Source organism: Hippoglossus stenolepis, chromosome 4 (assembly GCF_022539355.2).
Source record: "Hippoglossus stenolepis isolate QCI-W04-F060 chromosome 4, HSTE1.2, whole genome shotgun sequence".
NCBI lineage: Eukaryota > Metazoa > Chordata > Actinopteri > Pleuronectiformes > Pleuronectidae > Hippoglossus > Hippoglossus stenolepis.
In genome coordinates this window covers 10,234,682-10,254,656 of record NC_061486.1, presented here as the reverse complement: position 1 = coordinate 10,254,656, position 19,975 = coordinate 10,234,682, and the positions used below count along the sequence as shown (strand labels likewise).

General features: G+C 40.7%; 2 protein-coding genes across 3 annotated transcripts in view; one reads left to right on the top strand and one right to left on the bottom strand.

Annotated features, from left to right (window-relative positions):
• Positions 1–444: 444 nt before the first annotated feature.
• smc4 (structural maintenance of chromosomes 4) lies at positions 445–19,348 on the bottom strand. 2 transcript variants are annotated; one of them, XM_035153863.2, is made up of 24 exons: positions 19,211–19,348; positions 16,026–16,183; positions 14,831–15,021; positions 14,064–14,255; positions 12,850–13,026; positions 10,860–11,024; positions 10,221–10,348; positions 9,846–9,986; positions 9,478–9,628; positions 7,601–7,765; positions 7,272–7,505; positions 6,904–7,089; positions 6,624–6,785; positions 6,273–6,498; positions 5,792–5,868; positions 5,058–5,210; positions 4,790–4,916; positions 3,843–4,032; positions 3,258–3,402; positions 2,732–2,905; positions 2,095–2,277; positions 1,439–1,671; positions 1,165–1,348; positions 445–738 (listed from the first exon to the last, which is right to left on the bottom strand). In XM_035153863.2, exons 1-24 carry the CDS (start codon positions 19,216–19,218, stop codon positions 574–576), a joined length of 3,915 nt encoding a protein of 1,304 aa, XP_035009754.1. In that variant the 5' UTR covers positions 19,219–19,348; the 3' UTR covers positions 445–573. The 2 variants fall into 2 exon arrangements, with proteins under 2 accessions (XP_035009754.1, XP_035009755.1); XM_035153864.2 differs by lacking the exon at positions 19,211–19,348 and adding an exon at positions 17,640–17,892.
• ift80 (intraflagellar transport 80 homolog (Chlamydomonas)) overlaps positions 18,243–19,975 on the top strand; it is a 28,500-nt gene continuing 26,767 nt past the window's right edge. The window contains exons 1-2 of the mRNA XM_035153865.2: positions 18,243–18,727; positions 19,273–19,494. Coding sequence (XP_035009756.1) covers positions 18,691–18,727; positions 19,273–19,494 — 259 coding nt within the window. The 5' untranslated portion in view covers positions 18,243–18,690. The remainder of the gene's footprint in view (positions 18,728–19,272; positions 19,495–19,975) is intronic.

Sequence of the window (19,975 nt, the reverse complement as noted above, 5' to 3'; positions counted from 1 at the left end):
ATTTAAGTGTAATTTGGTGCAGATCCAAATAAAAATCTATAGAACATTTAAATGTGCTTTCATAAAGGGACTGTGGGGCCTTGGTGGAGGAAACTCCTGAATGTTTTCAACAAAGTTTATAAACTAAAATATGAAACTTGTATTACATTTGTTTGTTAAAGGTTTAAAAATGACATTTTAGAAAGCATTGCCAAATTGTTTCTTAAGAAATATATATATATATATATACACCTGCCAATTTATGTTTATTTTTACTCCCCAATATCTATCTGCTCCCAAAAATCCATATCTGTGGTCTAGTCTGCCAAGGGACAAAACATTTTAATTAAATTGGAACAAAAGAATGAACAAGTTAGAGAAACTTTAACCAAAATATATTGAACTCTTGATATTAGATGTGTATGTACGTGTGAGCGGTGATGAGTACAAGCATTGAGGTAAAGATTTTTCCAGGAAACATTTATTAGCTCAGAAAGTAAGAAAATAGCAGCATTTCATTGTAAAAGAAAACAAGATACACATATTTACAAGGGGGTGAAAGAAAACCCCCTGAAAACATGAGCCTGTTGAGGTTTAAGCAGTGACGGCATCATGCTCCTTGAACACGATGGTCTTGGGGTTGATTCCCACGCTCTTGGTGGTGTTGTGAGTTTTGTAGATGCCGATGAGGCGATCTGCGATCTCGAACATGTTGTTCCTCAGAGAGATGATGATGAACTGAGCGTTCTTTGTTTGTTCCTGCACAGAAAGAGAGAGAGGAACAAAAATTACAGATCTGAAGAGAGATTGTGATTTTAGATTTTCTTCACAGTTGAGGATTTTTTAGTTAAAAGCTGCTACAGAGTTGCTGTCCAATAGGGAAGTTAAGAATGAAGCTTATTCAGTGTTACACAACAGAGACGCTGGGTTCTCATGAGTCAGTGATTAGTGCACTGATCAACTCAGCATTTCCTCAAATGAACAAGCTAATGTAATTCAATTAAAATACTGTTATCATCCAACAGCAGCTCTGTGTTCATAGGTTTAGTGAAGGACACGAACAGTAGGCAGATGCTTGTAAATGATCCTTTCTACTACAAATGTACTTTTATACTTTGGAGAGAGATTTAGAACATAACTTTAACATGCAGCTTGTCTGGTCACACAACACACGGTCATACTCACATAAATGTAACAGGCAACAATGGAGACGTTCTTGAAATCAAGAGCAGCATCTATCTCGTCCATGAAGTAGAGCGGTGTGGGTTTGTAGTGGTGCAGAGCAAACACCAGAGCCAAAGAGCTCAGCGTCTTCTCTCCTCCCGACAGGTTAAAGATCTTTTTCCAGCTCTTCTTTGGAGGACGAACACTAGAAACATCACAAACAGAATCAATGTCGAATCAAAGATGGGATCTATGTCTAGAAAAGAGTCGACAGGAACCTAAAAGGAAAAGTCACCTGAACATGATGCCCTCAGAAAAGGGATCTAAGCTGTCGACCAGCTCCAGCTCTGCGTCCCCGCCCAGCGTTAGCATCTGGTAGTTCTCCTTCAGCTTGTTTGTGATCATGTTGAATCCGGTCATGAACTCGTTGAGTCGCTGTTTGCGCAGCTCCTCGTAGCCGCGCTTGAATTGGTCCCTCTCGGTCGTGATCTCGTCCAGCTGAGCCACTCGCTGCAGGTACAGCTCCTCCTGGAAACATAACCACACGATGACACTGTTTAATAACCACCGACAAGTAGGATATGTTTATGTCTGCATTTGTTAGAAGGATTTCGCTAAAACTACAAAACAGATTTTCATGAAATGTTGTGAAGGGGTGGGACATGAACCAATGAAGATCCCGTTAAAATTTGGAATGGATCCAGATTGGGTGGGTCGTGGATTATGGTTTTTCAATTTTCTTTAACATGGTGAAATAGGGTAGTAGCCTTGGTGGAGGTATGCACTCTCCGAGGGCCCTTCTAATTTTTAATAAAAGCTGAAACACAGTTCTTAAATTTTGTTTCTCCATCATCCCTCACTTGTAGTTGCTATTGGCCTCATACTGTTCAATAAATGCTTGAGGTGAATTTACGAAGTTAGATCAGGAAGCCGGTTCTTGTGTGTTCACACCTTCTTCTTGTACTCAGCGATGGCGCCGAGGTTTGGCTTCATCTGAGCGCACTGCGTCTCTGACCTCATCATCTTGTTGATGATGACATTGGGATTAGAGATTTCTTCAAGGTCGGCAGGAGTGAGAACAGGAAGTTCCTCTGCTGGTTTGTCTTCAATCGTGTGAAGGGACAACTTGCTGGCCTGAAGAGCATAAACGACAATAATTAATCAGGGCAAAAATATAATTAGTTCACGTCTGTGACAGAAAAATCTGTAACTTCAATCAATCTGACAAATAAATCCCATTAAACATCAGTTTAGAGAAAATAAAAATATGTATCTAAAAAGATAATTGAGTCAGAAGAAACTCAGAGTCAAATACGTGGATGAATTTGATTAATTACACTTGTGTCAAATTAAAGCAAAGCTCCAAAAGTGAAATGACTAATTCAAACATCAGTGAATTAATAAATTATTATCTACACATTGTTTTGAGGCATGTTTTCTTCTCCACTAGACGTCCAGTCTTGACAAATACTTTGCTGAGTATATAATTTATTTCCTCATAATAATAATTGTTTAATAATATATGAACCAATAAAAGCTATAGAGACATAAATCCCCCCCCCCCCCACACACTTGTTTCCCTTCCCACCTCTTTCTGCCAGTGTTTGATCTTGTTGTTGTGTTCGGTGATGGTCGTCTCGATCTGCTCGATGCGGAGCCGGACGCTGAGGGACTCCTCCTGCAGAGCGTGCTCCTGCTGCTGCAGAACCTTGATCTCCTTCAGCACCCCCTGATACTGCTCCTGCACCTCGGGAAGCTCCGCCTGGAGGACGAGGGAGAAAACAGTGGTGCTCATCTTGATTCAGTGTTCCCTTAAGATTCATTTAGATGTGGTGATTTTACAGAGCTACAGCAAGAAGAGGATAAGATATTAATGAGATCAAAGATATAAGTTTAACTTTTAAAAAATAAAATACTGTCACTACTCCAATGGGAATCACTGGCACACTTGGATAAAATATTCAACACAGGGTGTTTATCATGCATTGGTGAAATTTATCAGTTTCTTTTGGCTTTAAATCGTATTTCAAAACCATTGTGTTTCAACAGTTTATTCATGTTGGAGCTTTTCCTCTTTTTTTCTTGAAGCAGGAAAGTGTTCAAAATGTGCAAACCTCCGCCTCCTGACAGGCCATCATGACCTCCCCAGCCTCCTCTTCCAGCTTCTTCAGTTGTTCTGTGAACTCGGCCATTGACTTCCCGTTCTCCTCCAGCTCAAGCTGCACACGACTCACAGTCTCCTCACACTTCTTCAGGTTGCTGCAGAGGAGACACAGATATTAACCCTTGTGTGGTCGTGGTTAATGTGTGTGTGTGTGTAAAACTGCTAAGTCGTAACAAAACTGTTATTGAGTGAGTAAAGGTGGGTGCAGCGGCCCCTGTGTTTTGTGTGTGCAGACACAGGGATTTGGAGAACCCAGCTAGTATAATGTCTCCACTGTCCTGAGCTGGTTGGATAGTTCATGAAGCTGAACAAGCCACAGCACCTGCAGCCGTCGCTGTGGTTTCGCTTCCGCAGACTTCAGCCTCTCCTGAGCACATGATCAATCTTAATGTTCCTGCTACAGATACTATTGATTAGACGTCTGACTGATAATCTCAAAGAAGGAACGACTAAACCAGGGAGGTAAAGAAGTTTACTGAATGTTCCTGTAACCTAATGGGTCTTAGATGTGATGGACACAGTATCAGTTCCTCACCGGCCAGCTGTCTTAATGGCTACTTGGGCCTTGGTGATGGTGGAGGAGCAGTCGTCCAGCTCCTTGTTGACCTTGTCAAGCTTGTCCTGCTGAGCCTTTAGCTTGTGGCTGTTGATGTCTACAATCAGGTTGTGGAGCCTCTTCACCTCATTTTCCACTTTTCCAGCTTTACTAGAAGCTGCCTCGAAGTCTGAGAGAGCAAGAGGTGGAGTAGAGGGACAGAACACAGAGAGAGGAACGAGATAGAACAGTTAAATTCATGTTAGAGACAGGGATTCATCTGAGAGAACCTTTTTTTGTATTAATCCAAAACCATTTTCTGACATAAATTCCAGGAAAAAAATTCCTAGGTTGGCCTCTGGGTAGAGGAGGCAGGAAGCTGATAAATTCTGCTGTGGAAATCAGACATTTATGTTCACATCAAAATCTTGTCGTCAAAAGCTCTCGAATCTCGTTGTCTTTCCAAGTTGACATCTTTTGTCGTCGTTTTCTACTTGTCCTGCTTCTCTTTTTCATCCTGAGATATTTTAATACTTTTCTGTTTCGTTTCATGTTAGAAATGTCATCATTACACCCACTCACTCGCTGGGAATTTTCCTGCTGTATTCCCACATGGACTCACTCCGGACATTTTACTAGGGGGCTGGAAGGAAAAGTTACATAAAATGTCGGCAGCAACGGACATTTGCGTTCTCACATACAGCCCCTACGGAACATTTCAGGAAAATGTCCAGAGTTCAGTGAATGTCTGAAAGCAGTTTAAGTGATAAAAATGTAGGTTTATTTAGACACTAAAACTAGTAACAATAAAATGGGACATTTTTGACAAATTTCTTATGTTGAGTGTAATCCTTCCCACAAATACAGCTAATGATTACCATTGGATTCAACATTATCTTTGATAACCTATGTAACAATGTTTCTACGTTCCTTCAGGAGGATCCCACCTTTCTTGAAAGCATCCAGACTCTTCTCCATCTGCTTCTGCTTGGCCTTGTCCGGGGCGGCTGCGATCACGTTAGCCTCAAGCTCCTTCATCTGACGTTTCAGGTGAGTCTCCTGGTCAGCAAGACTCTGAGAGAAGGAAAAAAGGAAAATTCTCAGTCACACAAAGAAAGTTACATTTAAGTTGGCTGTGAATTGTAGAGTTTATTACTGAGCTCCAGACAAATGAGTGGGACAGGAAAACAGTGAATGAAAAGGTATCTTATGTACAGTCATGCTTTTGGCGTATTTTTCCAGGGTGTTCTTCATGTCCCGGAGCTGCGGCCGGAGGCGCTGGATGTTCTCCTCGAGCTGCAGCTTTCTCTCTTGGCAGCCCTGCAGCTTTGACACTTTCTCGCTCAGCTTACTCTCCATACGATCGAGCTGCAGAGAACACATGAAAACCATCATGTCTCGTACACTAACGACCCACTGTGGTGATTATGTGACAGAAGGGCTCATATTAATCTAGCGTCTCAAAATCCCAAGAGCAAAATAAAACTTCAGCTCTCCGAGTTCACAGCAGGAATTATTTATGAAGCTTACTTGACCCACTTGGAGTGGAGCAAATAAAGAGAGCGAATAACAACATAGTTTAATGGAAGTAAGAACTTAATGGTCATTTCCTATTGTTAATCTCTACATTTGTGGTTTATAATCAACACATTCACAAAATGAACACTCTGTTAGATGCAGTAATTAAATGATGCAGTAAAACTAAATGCTAAAGCTAGGCACACATATAGGTAAAGCTTAACATAATTTTTCTCAACTAAAACAATTATAACATCTAATCTGCTATCTGAGTTCCTGTGTTAACAGATAGATGCGAAGTATTTCAATAAAACATTTTCATTTCTAGAAAAGGTTCAGTTAAAAGTGACACTAAATATGTATCCGACTGCTGGAACAGTTTTCTACTTCAGGATAAACAACTGGTTCATATTTGTGTCTTTTGCCCTCACCTCCTCCTGGGAGACCTCGGTGCCAAGAGAAGAGCCCATCCTGCCCTTCATCGCTCTTCCTCCTCCAGTCATGGTACCTGTGAATTACACATCACACCACAGAGATGAAAACATATTTAGAAAGAACAGTATTGAAAGAATTTGAAAGAACTACAGCACATGGAGACGTTACAAACAAGCATTCCACCAAAACATTTCTCTTAAGAAACCCCTATTTTGAAAGTGTGTTGGAAGTGGTGTTAAATGAATGTTAAACATACCCTATCAAAATGTGTTTATGACCCAGTACATAACATTTGAACATATTAAGACTTTTTACAGCCTAAAATTCTGATGATTAAATTTCAGACTTTTTAACACCCTGCAGAAACACTGTAAATTAAGTATTTATTATATTCACATAGAAAGCCCAAACTATATGAGAAAAAAATAAAAAACATGAGCTGGGTTTAAATTATGATAGAAAGAGAAAAACACCCACCAGCCATCTCAATGATCTGTCCCCTCAGGGTGACCACTCTCCAGCGCTTGTCCTTCTGGAAGGCCATTCTCGTGGCTTGGTCCATGTCCTGGGCCACCAGCGTGTCCCTGAGGGCAAAGTAGAAAGCTGGACGCACGCTCTGATCTTTCACTTGGACCATGTCAAAGAGACGAGGACAGTCCTCTGGAGTACGAATGGGAGCCATGTTCCTCTCCCACACCTTCATCTGAAAAAAGGATGGGAAGAGGAAGAGGGCGTTACAGAAACTCATTTTATTGAATGAATAACTAGCCCAACGGAAACTCTCTAAGTGGTTAAAGAGACTTCTAGGCAGAGTACAATCTTCTTTACCTTGTCGAGACCAATGAAGGTGGCGACCCCAATGTTCTGTTCTTTGAGAAATGTGACACATTTCTGAGCTGTGTCGATGGTATCCACCAGAATGTTGTCCAGAGCACCACAGCTAGAGGAGATGGCCACATCGAACTTCTCTTCTATGGCTCCGAGGTCTCCCTAGAAGCACAAAAAAGGTTCAGAAAAAAACCTACTATAGGATTCTGGTTTCTATTCCACATAATGAATCCTTAAAAAAAAAAAACTTTATATTAATATATGACTTTTTTTTTTATACCAATCTTCCAAAGATGCCAGGGATTACACCCCTCTTCTTCTGCTGCATGAGCGCATCCAGGACCTTTCCTCGACTGCGGTTGGACGACAGAGAGCTCTTGGCCTCATCCACCTTCTGCCTCATTTCCCTCACCACTTCTCTGGTGTCATTATCCATCTTCATCAGCTGCTCCAACTCTCCCTCGTCCTGCAGAGAGGGGGAGTAATTCAAGGAAAAGTTCACATAATTTACACCACCTGCTGTGCAGATATATTGAACAGATGTAGTGAGTACAAAGGTGTGCGTTGTGGTTTCCAAAACACAAGATGTGATAAAATGCTGATCCAATAAAATGCAATTCAAACAACAATGTTGATATTTGCTTTTACCTTCTTGAGCTCCTGCTCTTTCTGGGGTATTTTGACTTCTAAATCTTTGATGGCAGCGCGGCGCTCTCGCAGAGTATCCGAGGTGGTTTGGAGAGTTTGCTTGGCCGTGTTGAGCTGTGTCAAAGCTGTGTTGTGGCGGCTAAGGTAGATGTCGAGTTCCGATTGAGCAATGTCCATACGGGAACGTGTCTCATTTACAGCCTTACTGAGTCCCATCAGCTCTTTCTCTTTGGTCTGGAGAATACAAGAAGAGAGGTGGGGTTAGAAAACATTTTGTATCCTAAGTTAAGCAAAGATTGCAACAAACTATCATTAGGAAGCACACACACCTCTTTGTCCTGCTGCAAGCCACTGGTCTCTTCTTTCAGACTCTCCATGACCTCCTTAAGTTTTTCCTCTTCTTTCATCTTCTGCTTCTCCTGCTCTTCCTTGCTAACAGTTGCCTCAGAGATGGCCTTTTCACTGCTGGCTGGTACACCGCGCACTTCCTCCAGCTGAAAGACGAGCCAGACAGGAGAACGTACAAAAACAGATGAGATGTGTTGGATTCTAAGCAACAACGGCTACACCTGTTAAAACTGGAAACAGTACATTAATTAACACTGCTACCAACCACAGACCTATAGAACTTTGCCTCTTGAACTAGACGAGAGTTGAAAGAGATCGGTAAAGACATTCTGACACAAGAGGTAGACAGTAACTACACTAAATGTTGCTTACCAGTGTCAGTTATGAGCAACTGTGCTACACGTTCAGAAGCAGGCCAAAACACACAACTGTAATCAACTATAAACACACATTCAGGACTGAGTGAGCCCTGGTTAAGACTGGCACAACAATCTGCTGCTTGGCAGGGCTGAAACAAGGCAAGGAGTGGTGTGTGTGTGTGTGTGTGTGTGTGTGTGTGTGTGTGTGTGTGTGTGTGTGTGTGGTGCATTTTCTATGTTTTGTAGGGTTAACTGCGGGTGAATGTGGCTGCTGGGAGTGTTACACAAGCCAGGCCATAGTTGACTACCACACAGTAGAACACTGCTCCCCAGAGGTCTGCCTGCCTCTGCCCAGCTCCCCCTCTGACCAAGACATTTCCAGAGCACAGTCATTGTAGGTGGAGCACATGTGCTTTTAGAGCAGGGGAGATGACGAGAAGATATATCCACAGTTATGAGGGAACTCTTAACTTGAGGTTTGTGTGAAAACAGTTCTCAGTGAGTGCACAAGTTAGAGAAACATTAGTTTAGTAGACAGGGGCATTGTTAAGATTGAAACCGAGCACACACACACACTGATAATCAACCAGTGCGTTACTTGACAGCCCCCTAGTGGCTAGTTTAGGTGTCTGGCCTTCCTGTCATGAAATTTGACAGATGATGAAATTTGATCGTTTTATTTCTCTCTGGATGATGTCAATTAATTTAGAGAAAACACAGGGATAAGAAATATTTTAAAACTAAAGCATAGTTTGTACACAATCCTACAAATGGCACAGCATGATTTTCCATGTCAGTATCAATGTACACGTGTTCTGTATGAAAGACACGGAGCCATCATGCAGAATATCAGTTACATTTATCTGGAAACAATAGTTCCGTCTAAAACACAAAAAAGAAAAAGGCTAGGAACAATTTTAAGTTCTCTGCATGATCTTTAGGGAATACATTTAATATATCAAATAATGCCTATTGCACTTTAAATGGGTAGACGACTTTAAATTTACCCCTTAAAAATGTGATTGCAAAAGAAACATGGCACAGATGAGCTAAAATGTAGTTATTGATAACTGCATTTCATTTATATGCAGGTTTCTATAAAGTCTTGACCATATTTTTCTCCATACCTCAAAACAACAGCCCTTGTGTTTTCTATAAGAAATTGATATTTAATTTTACCTGCCAAGGTCACTTATTTGGACATGAGACGAAATCAACACAATAACACTGGAGCTTAATACCACTGGTGCTAGCTTGTCTTGACTGAGTAGAACCTTGTATGTGATAATGGACCTGTATTATAAATAATCAAAGAAATTTATGAAAAAAGATTTTGCTAAAGATATGCTCTCCTAACAAATGTGGGTGTGCCTCTGAACACAGAGAGCATTTCCACTGTGATTCTGTCAAAGTGAAATAAGTGAAAACCAGAGTAACCAAATCAAATTAAGTTGTAGAACTGTGTGTAATAATGGACTGCAGATTAAAGGCCAACACACCTTTTCTTTGTCCTTTTCCAGCTGCTTCTGCAGTTTCTTGTTCTTGCTCTTGGAGTGTTTAATCTTCTCACGCACTTCAACATCCTGCAGGTCCAGCTGGGTGAACTTCTCCTTCTGGGTCTCAATGTACTTGTTGAGCTTATTTTGTTTCCTGGTGGAGGAACGGCACTTTTACTTAGTACATTGATTCAAGTCAGTCCAGTGGGACTCAACTGAAATAGCAAATAAACTGACATTCTCAAAACGGTACAAAATGATCTACCCATTATACAAATAATGGGTACAACTTACTTCTGCAAAATGATTCAAATAAGATAGTTAGCATTTTACATTGGTAAATAAAAGGGAAGAACCCAAAAATGTCTTACTTCTCTACATTTTTGAGCTCTTGGTTCATTTTCTCCATCTCCTGTGAAATCTTTGTATTTTTCTCAGTCAGTTCCTTTGTGTCCTCCAGGATCTTCTGCTTTTCCTGCTCTTTGTCCACTACACGCTTGTGCAGATCATGACTAATGGCAAAGAGATGTATCAGGGAAAAAACAGTGAGATATAAAACTACATATAAAAGAAAGGCCTCTGGGATCCAACACCAGAAAAGAGTCGTGCTTATGAAGATCACAACATTTAACATGTTTTTTTCTTTTTATGCTACTGTTGGATCTACATAAAATTTAATGAGGTTATTATATTGTTTAATTCATCATGTACAGAACAGAGAGATTACAGTATGCTGGTGCACTCACACATAATATTGGCAAAGCTGACTCTTGTGTTTGAAAATGTCATTCTCCAGAGTGAGGAACTCCACAGCTTTGTTTCTTTCTCCCTCCAATGCATTCTTCTCCTTTTCCACGAGCTTCACTCGGTTTAGCTAGGACAGTTAACAAATTGCAAAACTTAATATCAGGTGACAGAACAATCACAATTTATAAACATGAGTAAAAAAATTATATATATAAAATTTATACCATTATAAAAGCTATTAGTGATTTTTCCCTCATTTTTTTAAATTATCAATATAACTTTGTACCGTGTTACTTTACAGTAACAATAGTATAATAAAATGAAAGTAAAAGTAAAATAAAATCATACTAAGACAGCATTATCTTCAGAAGTACATGTCCACGCACTAAAGGTTTCCTAAAAAAAAATCAATGAATCATGCCTGGGACAGTTGGCCTCGCCAAGTACTAACTTATCTTACATACTGCAGTTACATGATAACAAAAACTTATCATTTTCATCACAGATTATCTGCATCAAAAACATTCAAACATTCTCACACAAAAGAAAACATCTTCAAACTCTAAAATCTTCATTTGCACTTGTACAGTAGGTCAGCTTCTGAATGTGTGAGCAGATTTTGTATGAGTGTATGTCACCTTCTCTCCCCTCTGCTCATTGAGCAGCTCAATGCGACGGGCCAGGGTTTGGATGGGCTCCTTCAGGCGGCAGGAGCCAATAATGTCCTCCAGGTACTCCAGCATGCCCTCATCATGCTCTGTCTGACCTTTAGGCTTCATCATAGCAATCTGCTCCACCTCACCCTAAGTACAGTCCAGGCCCAACAGGGACAGACATACATGTCATACATAGTCATTCATAGAAAACACAGAGCTGCACACACAGTCATATACTGTGTACCACAAAATATTTTCTACAGGTTCACTGTGACTACAACACAAAATATCTTCCAGCACAGAGAAAGTAAGACAACAAAAAGATTGATTCAAAATTTTAAAATACAACAAACACCCAAAAATATATTAGATCTGATTTCATCTGATAAATAAGTAAAAAGTGTAATCGCATGTGTTGAAGTTAAATCACTTAGAAATATTAATACAGTAATAACACATCACATCACCACTCTGCCCAAACAAAAACTACAAACCATCGCAGAATTTGTGTTAAAATTACATTTGCTAAATTTAAAGTGATTTAATACAAACACTTTGATGGCCTGCTAATTTTCACCTCTTGGGAGCTACACCATGTATACTGTACATGTATACTTTGGCCCCAAGTCAGAGACAACTCTCTGCTGAAATTATATTTGTCTGAACATGTGTTCTTTTTTATTTTTTTTGTTAGGCTGGTTTAGAATAATATTCTAAGTTTCAAGTTAAAAAGAAATTAAATTGTGATATGGTAAAAAAAACTAAGTGCCAAATTCTTTTTCATTTATGTGTAAGGGAAAAAGCGGCTCACATATTATATTTATGTAAGAAAGAAAGGAGAAGCCAGTAGAGGAAAGTAAAGGGGTGTCCCACGTCATCCACTGCTCTGACCAGTTCACAAAATAGACAGCTTCCCCTCAGACAGAGGCCTAGAAAAGTGACCTTGGAGAAGCCTCTTCCCATAGTCATGCAGCCATGTCACAGACAGATAGCTGAAACTCTTAACATCCAACGAGAGGGAGATGGAACATGCACACACACTTGCAAAAAAAGTGCAGCAGGATACACGTAATCAACCAGCTAACCACAAAACCACAGAAGAGGATATAAACTTTGTGTTCACCTGAAACTAACACATACTGTAAAAAAAATAATAAAAATTTAGGAAATACGGCAACAAGGATTTAATCAGCCGTTGGTTTTGCTGACATGAGTCATCCCCCCCGTAAACCTTGGGTTAATCAGTAATAATGGGTCGGTCACACACATGTAATACAATCAGAAGGGGTAGGAATGTAACAAGTTACTTGGTTCAAACTCAGTGCAACACCATGCTAAATAAAAATAATTTTAAAAAAAATAAGAAAAATAAGAAAAATAAGATGAAAATATACAAAAATGCATAAAATTCAGTGGAGGCAAAAAAAAAAAGCTGAACCAATATAAAAGCCATGGTAATGAAGGGTGTTTGATCCGGCCACACTGAAGCAGCACTGCCAATATTGGGGTTGGGGTTTATTCTCACACGCCAATATTTACGTGCTGCTAAAGCGTGGCAGGTAGATGGGAAAGGGAGGGGAAGGGAGATCCAACCCACCTCACCGGTGGGTCAACCTAGTCACAGAAGCCCGCCTCTATAAAAACTATAGCTCTTCATGTCCAGGTCCATGTATGGGTCAATTTGAATTATTTTCCTTAAAATTCTAAAGCAGCAAATTATGGTTCGCAACTTTTCCACATTGTTTCAAACCATGATGCGCTGCTATAGCAGTCTAAGGGCTAGCAGAGGGCACATCCTCTCTCTTCCAATTCCAGTGCAACAGGTTATTTCCATAGAGAGACATGGCTTTAAGATAGCCGTGAAAACATTTGACTAAAACAGAACTGGGACATGGGCAGAGGGTGAAGAAAAGGAAATCTGACAGAATGAGATGGTCACAGCAGGAAGTTAAAATAGAAAAAATAAAATTACCTGTAAGATCAGAAATCTGTTGTGGTCTAGGTCAATACCGTGGCCTCGGAGTAAAGCCCCCACTTCTTTAAATGTGGCTTTCTTGCCATTGATATGGTAGACTGAGGAATTGTCTTTGTTGGCAGTCCTGGAAACATAGAACTTGCTGTTGGGAATAACTTCGTAGTCATCTCCTTCCTGGCTCAGAGGGGGGAGGGGTAGAAGACACAGCAGCTTAGAGCAGAACAGTTCAGAAGAAACTCAAACAGCTCCACACATCAACTGATAACACTCATAATACTGACAAATCTACAGAGGGGGGTAGAGAAAAACAGCCCTCTTAAAAAACTATTTCAAAAAGGGTTTGTTTAAAAAGCACTGAGCAGATTTAGACAAACTACACTGACATGTAAAAAAAATAATAAAAAATCTACACATATCAATAATTGAGTATTTTCTATCTTATTACATTTATAAAATGTAAGAACATGTTAGAAAGATGAGATTATCAATACCATGGAAAAAGATGCATGAAATTTATTGATTTAGAACCAAGTCTATTTCAAGTATTTGAGCTGTGTACACCACTTCATAAAAAAAAAATTAAGTTTCAGAAAAGGAAGATTGTAGCACCAGTGAAGTTGACAAAATTATGCCATTAGTTTAACAACTTGATTTTAACTGGTGTATTCAAACTGAAAGGTTTAGATATTTAACAGAGGTCAAAGCTACACTTACTCACACCCATGGTGGAAGATCAAATATAGAGACAAATTTAACTCTAATTGTCTAAAATGCAGGTAGTTTAAGATATTCTGTGATCTGTTCAATATAATAAAATTATCTCTTAATATAAACACCCAGTTTATTGACTTTTCACAATACAATCAAATAACTAGAGCCAAGTCCCTACATGGTGTATTAAAAAAATTATTTAAAAATAACCAGATAAATTCTAGCACATTATGAATTGGTTGTGGCTCCCATGGGTGTTAGTTGTAACTTTCATGACATATTTGAATCATGTTTTAGTCATTAGTGTAATACCTGAATAGCAATAGTGTCTAAAGAGCACTGAGGGGGGAAAAAAATATTAAAAAAATTCCAGAAAAATATCTATTCACCAGAAAATATTTCTAATCGCTCCTCTTCAATTAGGACTGTATATTGATTAATTTAGGAGAGGTCAGAGTGGGTGCAGTGTGTATCTGTGTGTCAGAGATAGATATATATACCTTATCAGTGATCTTTTGAAAATGCACCTCCACAGTACAGCTTTGGACATCTTTGTGTTTATCAGAGCTGTGAATCAGCACCGAGAGCTTTTTCGATCTGATCTTTTGAGCTCTGTATCCAAACACAAAGAGCATTGAATCTATCACATTGGACTTCCCACTTCCATTCGGACCAATGATGCAGGAAAAGCGCTAGGAGAAAGGAAAGAGTGAATATTTAAAAAAAATATATATATAAAATATAGTCATACAAAATATATTGCAATCACACACAAAAAACTGTAAATGACATTATTAGAAGTATATACTAACATTTTAGCATAGTAAGATTGTGACAGCTAGGGCAGTGTGAGTGGGTGTAGTTAAGGTTTACTTTTATAATGCCATACTTGCACAGCTATGAGGGGAGCAGAAAAAGGTGAAAAGACAGAGTTTTAAAGAAAGTCTCAATTTAGGGAAAATGTCAGCACACCATTATACCACTGCCCTTTGTAAGATACATTCACTAAATCAAAATGGAGGAGTGTGACTTTTTCCACTTGGAATCCTTGTAACTTACTTAATGTTACAATAAACTACTATCAATAATTTGATACTTTTTGAGTCTTCCACTACTCAATGAGGCAGCATGTTTACAGCTGCATCAAATAAAAAAATTGAGACAAATAAAATGGAAGAAACACTGCAAATGATGTCAAGTCTGTAAACACATTAACAAAGTGTTTCCCCACGCAGGGTTTTACATTTGTAAGTAATTTCGGTCGTACCTTGTGAAAAGGCCCCAGAATCTGCTCGCCTGCGTACGATTTAAAGTTGCGATTGACTAAATGTGTTATCATCAGGCGAGGAGCGCCCGGTTCATTGGTCATTGCTGGGGGCGGGGGTGGAGGGATGCTACCGAGAATCTCCTCCAAACCTCGATTATCAGCCGCCTCGGCAGCCTCACCGAGAGACGGACCTGTGGCATGAAGGGGGGAAAAAAAAGTCAAGCAAAACTTTTATTCCTCTGTGCGAGAGGTTTCAGGTGGAGGGGACAGTGGTGCATGGGGGAGGGGTGGAGGAGCAGGACAAAAACAAACAAACAAAAACACAGGCAGCGAAGCAAGTTGAAGGAGCAAGTCACATCACCACTCCCGAGAAAGTTGACAGGGGTTATTTCTTCTTTGTTCTGAAAACACGAGCCAACCCCCCCACCCCCCCTCCTTCAGAAAAAGGCAGAATTCTACCATGGCCGCGTATGACGAGAGCACATTATTATACAAACGCAATCCACGAGAAGCGTTCATACGTGAGAATGGATGCGCCACATTCATTCCGTCGATGGCGAAGAAGTAAAGTGTGAATTTCGACCATCAACGTCACATTTTCACTCGTGCCGGACTGTGCTCCAAACACACAAATGGAAAATCCTGTTTTGTGATTCTAAATGAAGAACGCAAAAAGCCCGATGTGTGTTGCCATCACACCGAGCCACAGCGACCTGTCCAAACCCTATTGTGCTCACATAAGCATAAACAAGCCAAGGGGTGGATGCTTGTAAATTAAATACTTAGCATTTCACCATATCACACAGGACACAAACATCACTGGAAACCAATATGCATCACAAGCGTCCCATTCAAATTACATAATATCAAGTTATAAGAACAAAGTCAAACACCCTGTTTGATCCACTATATAAAAACACGAAATAAATCACCTCGCTTGTTGAGAAGATCCGAGGAAGAAGTGCACTCGACGATATCATCTCAAAAATCATGAGACGTTTATTGATGGCAGGCACTTTAGAAAAATATACATCAGCCATTGTAACTACGTGTTGAGATCTAAGCAAGAAAAAAAAGAGGCTCCACAGCTGTGCCAATTGGCAAAAACTAGCAAGTACAGCAACGCACGCAAACGCCATTGAGTGAACACAACTTATTTAGATTCACAGACACCAAAACAGCCTTTGTTACTTGCCAGTTGTCGGCGGTGCCTCCTCTTTGCCATTGGAGCGGGTTGCTTGTGGGGGTACATCCAGCTCGTCCTCGGAGTCATCCCGAGGCTGCGACCCTTTCCCTCTGGGCTTGGCGGAGGCAGTGGAGCCCTTTGCAGTTTTAGATGGCATGGTTTGAAATCTGAATGGGTCATTGGTGGAAAAAAGGGAATATCCATGAGTGGGTTTCGTGCCTGTCAATCTCCCAACTCCACTTTTTTTTTTTTTTGTTGGTCGGTCACACACGCAGCTCCCCTGTTGTCAGGCTTTAATCATCACCCCAGTCAGATCTAACTACCGCCCATCTACCGGGTCGTCCGCAGGGTTGTTTTTCTTTCTTCATAAAGTAACGCAGTTGTTTCACTAATAGATAACAACATGGATACAAGTGGGCACGACCTGAACGAAGTGGGTTAGTGAAAAAGCCTCTGGCCCCGAGGAAGATGTGGTGATTGGAGAGAATAAGATGCTATTATAACCCTAGATAAGTTTTTTTTTATTATTAATGGCCTCCTCCTGCGTTTCAATAACCTCGTGCACCCTAATGTGGGATTTGGAGAAAAAAAAAAGAGCTGAACGTGTAATAATAATCCTTGCGATGTTGTGAAATCGTGAAAATAAGATTAACGCAAACTGTAAAACAAATCCCATGAATATGCGATGGATTAAATAAAGTCGTCGCAGCTCTGCCTAACGTTATCTTAAACGATCTTTGCGGAATAGACGCATCTGAACGGACTCGCCGATCGGTGGCGAAGACGCAACATCCTAAAAGCATCGAAGTCTAAAAGTGACACCGAGATTAGCTCCCATCCTCTCTTCTTCTTCTTCTTACGCTGGGGGCGGAGGTGCAGACGACGCAACGTAACTCGCTAGCTAGTGGGAGAGCGCATTCAAACTGTATCCTCACTGTAACTGCAGCGTCGTAATAACACGGATATTAGCCGCGTTAATACGTGGGCGCCGCTAGCTTGACCCCCGCCCCCCCACCCCCGGATTGAAATAAACAACTTTGCCACGTTACTGCGCAATTTCCCCCATTTTTTCTAGCGTTAAGATAAAGTTAGCCGCCGTGGCTAGCGATCTAAGGTTCAGTTGCGCAGCGAGGCTAAGGCTAACGTAGCGGCTAACTTTGACTGGCGAATTTATCGGTGGATGTGTAACGTCATGGCAACGCTGCACACTCAAAGTTAGCTTTATCTGAATTGAATTGAGTGTTTAACTCCGCGCGAGCTCAAGCTGAAGAAGTTGACGTTAACCAGACTCAAGGCGCTGTGGTGAAAAAGTTGAACGCCCATCTACAGCATTAACATGAGCTAAGACTACTGCACGTTACTGTAGTGTGCGTCTGTCTCTGAAAAAAGGCGAACGCTGCATTAAATGTACAATAAATCGTAAACGCCGCCACTCTCATTCCATTCAGGAGTATCATTAAAGTTTTTGCCAGTACTTCTCCCACCGCATCTAATGTTTAAACGCAAGTTAAAGTCCTGTTAATGTTAAGTGCGATTTGAAAACTAATGCAACGCACTTCAGCAAATAGACGGAACCCAGCCACCAACTCTCGGCTAAAAAAAAAAAAAAGCTTTTCTTTGTACCTTCTACAAAATGCACGCGGTCCGCCAAAAGTCTGCCTTTCCGAGCCGGGTCGCGATTAGGAAAGCGAAAAGCGTCCTCGAATCCAGAATTCGGCCGAAAATAATCCTCAAAAATTAGCCCCGTGTCATCCCGAGTCGCTGCCCTGCTCGAAAACTCACAACTTGTAAATGGCGCCTAAACTGTGCCGTCGAACCAGATTCGTTAGAAACTGACGCAAGGCACCATGGACCGTTCAAAGGGCAGGGGAAAAAAACACGAGATTCAAAAAAAGGGGGACGCAGCCAACTCCGCCTCGCTGCGATCGCCCGGCGACGCGACGAGGAGGAGAACGAGAAGAACGAGGAAAAAAGAAAAAAGAAAAAAGAAAAACACACACACAGGAATCAGAACCACATTCTGCACGTTGTTTTATACCGAGCGAGATTATTGTCAGATTCAAAGTCTAATGTTTCTACGTGTTCAAACGGTTGCCTTGGTTACAGCAGAGCAAAGTCCCCGCCCCCGCCCCCCCCTGCGAACAGTTCCAGGAGATAAAGTTTCGATTATTGTTAATATTCGTTTGTTTTGAGTTTAACTATTCATCTTTTAATACATCCATTCAATATATGTAGTGTGTTCTATGTTACTGTTCACTATATTGGCTGTTAAAGAAACGAGACTCGCAACTGTCGCGATAACTCATTTTCAAACTGTTTATTGTGACCCAGATTAAATGGCTAACCGACAGTTAGCACGACAACCACTGCGATTAAACGCGTTGTAGTGGCGGACGGGCTCGTTTCGTGTCGTCGCGACCACTCGGGCGGCTTTAGGGCAAACGACACGCACACATTCACAGAGTAGAGTCGGTAACCCGCAGCACGATGTCCTGCTTTGGCCAGGAAACCGAGTTAGCATTAGCATCCGAGCTGTAGCCAGTGCTCGGGGACATCAGAGGATTCGCGTTAGCAACAGTTGTCTGTGGCGTAGCAACTGCAGACGCTTGTTTCCTCCACCGACAAACAGCGGAGCTTTTTCCACCATCGCGGAATCCGGAGGGGTTTATCCACGATGAGGCTGAAAACGTCTTTGTTGAAGGAATCCAAACATATCCTTTCTGTGGCGTTGTCAGCTGTTAGACCTGACATGTGTGTTTTTTGTACTGCTCCATTGTATATTGTTAAGTGACACGATGTTAATGTTTCTAGTGGTAACTGGTAACTTCCTGATGTTGTCAGATGTTTAACCTCACATATGTGTTTCTTTATAGCTCAAACATATATTATTATACAGCTCTGTATACAGTATATATTGATTTGTAACACAACTTCAAGACTCCTGCTGTTTTTACCATCATTAATGTTAGCACCAACGTTATCAAATAACTCTGGAAGTAACTGGTCACTCTCTAATGTTGTCAGCTGTTTAGCTTTACACGTGTAAAGCTCTATTTCATGTTATTATTTAACACAGCTTCAAACACGTAGCTAGTTTTTATCATTGCTAATGTTTGCATCAACATTATTGAGTATTTCCTGTGATGACTGGTTGCTCCCTAATGCCTGTAAGAAATCTAGAATCTGTGAATTACCTTTTCATTTATTGCTGTGGCGGCCATGGCACTTCACATCACTTTCCTTAACAGCAGATCACATAAGGAACTTGTGAGTTGCGTCGGCTGGACCACAGCAGATGAACTGTACTCGTGCAGCGAGGACCACCAGATCCTCAAGTGGAACCTGCTGACCAGTGAGACCACTCTGGTCGTCAAATTGCCAGATGACATTTACCCCATTGACCTACACTGGTTACCCAAAACCATCGGCGGAAAGAGACAGACCCAGGCTGAAATCTTTGCCCTCACCAGTACCGATGGTAAGTGTTTTTACTCTTCCCCTTCTCAGTGGGCTACAGTGTCTTGTTTCTGTCAGTTTTATTCAACAAGTTATTTATTTGTTGAACAGGCACATGATCAAGATCACATTTTTAACACCATTGTGTTTATGTAGAGTAGTAACTGTCACATTCTAACTTAACTAGCTAAACACAATAACATCATTTTTTAGACATTATAACAATCAGGCATCAACTCATAATTCTCATGCTTCATGGTTAAGGAAAACCATAATCACCATGATGCCGATATGCAGTAAAATTGATCTCTCTCTAAAAAGAATTCACTATTATGAGCGCAGCATTTAATTAGAACAATTTCACTTAAGAAAATATATTTTAATATATTCTCACTATAAAGAGCGAGTCCATCTCTCCTCTAGTTTTCAGTAGACCTTCAACATTCAAATCAAGAAAAGTCGATTTTAGTTTTTCAACATTGTAATACGACACTTGGCGATAC

Bases quoted from the DNA above. Each gene is read 5' to 3' on its own strand.
- smc4 (XM_035153863.2), bottom strand. The intron at 2,906-3,257 runs GTTTGCACATTT...CTCGTCCTCCAG, and splicing joins TGGCCTGTCAGGAGGCGGAG to GCGGAGCTTCCCGAGGTGCA. The intron at 1,349-1,438 runs GTGACTTTTCCT...TGATGTTTCTAG, and splicing joins TCTGAGGGCATCATGTTCAG to TGTTCGTCCTCCAAAGAAGA.